The sequence below is a fragment of the Entamoeba nuttalli genome (assembly GCF_000257125.1).
Source record: "Entamoeba nuttalli P19 unplaced genomic scaffold asmbl_2875, whole genome shotgun sequence".
Taxonomy (NCBI): Eukaryota; Evosea; order Mastigamoebida; family Endamoebidae; genus Entamoeba; species Entamoeba nuttalli.
In genome coordinates, this window is record NW_008575663.1 from 1 (window position 1) to 2,422 (window position 2,422).

Genomic DNA, 2,422 nt, shown 5'->3' on the forward strand with positions numbered 1-2,422 from the left:
TAAGGGGGTAATTAGTTATAAGACAGTCAATGATATTTTTAATTAAATAAAAAACAAACTAAGACTGGCAATGTCAACATAATCAACTTTACAGCTTTAATAATCAACCAATCTAAAAATATTCAAGGAGTTGATGAAGAAAAAAGCATGAAGCTACCACTTTTAAAGTAACTTTCCTTAGTTATCAAATTATCAGGTTTGACTGAGTGAAAAGAAATTACAATATTTAGGTTTATAACTTTCATTTGAAGGTGTTGTAGTGATAGGGAATATGAAAGAATTCAGTGTGTTAAACACTGTATTGTTTTAATCATTTTTTTGAATAACTAATTTAGTGGGTAAGAGTGTGTTTCATTCATCTAATTAATTGATTTTTCGTATTCAATCTGAAGATTTGAGTTAAAGACTTTCTGTTTCTATGATAATTAAATAAAGGAAATATGAAGACATTTTTAATTCAAATTCAAAAAACAGAATAGAACCTTTTTATTAAAAATGAAATTACCCTTTTTATTCTGACCATTCATCTGATGAGTCATCGTCATCATCATATTCATCATCAGCAATATCTTTTCTTCTGTTAGCCATAACACCACATAATAATGAAGTTAAGTCTCCTTTTTGTTGAGCCGTTAATTCTTCTTTTGGTGGCTGAAGGACTCTATCAGTAGATTTCTTAAGAGATGTACCTCCACGAATCTGATCTAGAAGAGAAGGTGCAGAGGCTTTAGGTGTAGATATATTGGATGGTGGATTATTCAAAGATGGAGGAGGTGGTGGTGGGACACCACAACCTGTACCACGAGCTGGTGGTGGAGGGGGTGGTGGGGCGTTTAGAGGAGGAGGTGGGGGTGGAGCACCGCAACCTGTACCACGAGCTGGTGGGGGTGGTGGTGGAACACCACAACCTGTATCAAATGCTGGAGGGGGTGGAGGAGGAGGTGGGGCACCGCAACTTGTACCACGAGCTGGAGGAGGTGGGGGTGGAACACCACAACCTGTATCAAATGCTGGAGGAGGTGGGGGTGGAACGTTATGATGTCCGCCATATGAAGGAGGAGGTGGTGGGGGTGCATTAAATGATTGAGTTGGTTGTTGGTTGTATGTAGCCTTTTGAGAAGGTTGTGAATTTGACTTAGATTTAAAACCTCCTTTACCAGGGACACGAGCACTTACCCATCCTGTTTTAGTTGGTCTACGAGCGGTTTGAGTTTGTTGAAGAACACGCTCATCAACATTTCCAGTTGTTTTCAATTGGTCTAGTAAATCTGAAGGAAGTTGGCCAGCATCTACCATTTGTTTAATAGTGATATAAAGTTGAGTAACTATTTCCTTGTTTGCTAAATGAGAAGGTTTTAAACGAGCAGATTTTAAAATTTGTTTTAATTCAGTAGAGATACCAGAAAGATTTACATAACTTTGTTTCTTATTTGTCATCAAAGCACGTAGTTCTCTAGGGATATTAGATTTAGACTTTGATAATTTATTAAGCCAAGGCTCATAAGAAATGAACTTATCTCCAGATGACGTCAATGAACTACCAGTAGATTTAAAGAATAAAGCAAATGACCCAATAATAGAACCAAAAGTAGCTCTGTTAGACATAACAGTTACTTGTAAATGACTCATTAAAATTTTTTGTCTTTCTTTTTCTATACGTTTATATTCTTCCATAGCTTCTTTAAAATTAGAAGTAGATGCTGTTTTCTTTTCTGCATTAGATAAGTCTTGATCAAATTTTTTTCTTTCTTTTGATGTACTTGTTGATAACTGTTGTACTTCTTTACTTCTAGCAGTGTATTCTTTTTTAAGAGAGTCTAAAAGCATTAATGTTCCTTGATTAATACTTGTCTGTCTTCCATTATACAAATCACAAAGAATTTCTCTAACAACAGCAATTCCTTTATTGAAATCTCCCATTCCAGTTTCAGCAATTCCATCAAGAGCAGTAATAACTTTTACTGTGACTTGGTTTAAAGCAGTTTCAGTTTCACAGTATTGTTCTAAAGTTTCAATAACTTTTTTTAAATTTGGTAAGACTTTTTTCATGTTGTCTTGTAATGCATTTGTGAATTCAATCATTTGCTTTTCTTCTTCTTTAGATTTCAAATTAAAGTCATCTTTCTTCTGTGTCATTAGTTTAAATATAATTATTTTGAGATGCACCAATCATTTTTTTGCTTTTCACACTCTTTTTTTATAATACAAAAATTCACAAAACACAACATTTTTCAATTCATTAATAATATTCTTTTCCCTTTTCATTCAGCTATTTTTCCCTATTTTTATGAAAATATTATTTTTATTAAAAATTTATAAAAAATATAATGTAATTTGAATTTATTCCTTCTTAAAGTATTGAAAAGCAACCACTGGTAGTATATATCAAAGTAAAAGAAACAAGAACTGGTTATTCGGTATA

The 2,422-nt window shown here is 33.2% G+C and overlaps 1 protein-coding gene across 1 annotated transcript; it reads right to left on the minus strand.

The window, feature by feature from the left end:
* Positions 1–510: 510 nt before the first annotated feature.
* ENU1_045910 (Drf_FH1 domain containing protein) lies at positions 511–2,136 on the minus strand (the record flags this gene model as incomplete). Its single annotated transcript, XM_008857694.1, has 1 exon — positions 511–2,136. The coding sequence occupies one exon, from the start codon at positions 2,134–2,136 to the stop codon at positions 511–513; it is 1,626 nt and encodes a 541-aa protein (XP_008855916.1).
* Between the last annotated feature and the right edge of the window lie 286 nt (positions 2,137–2,422).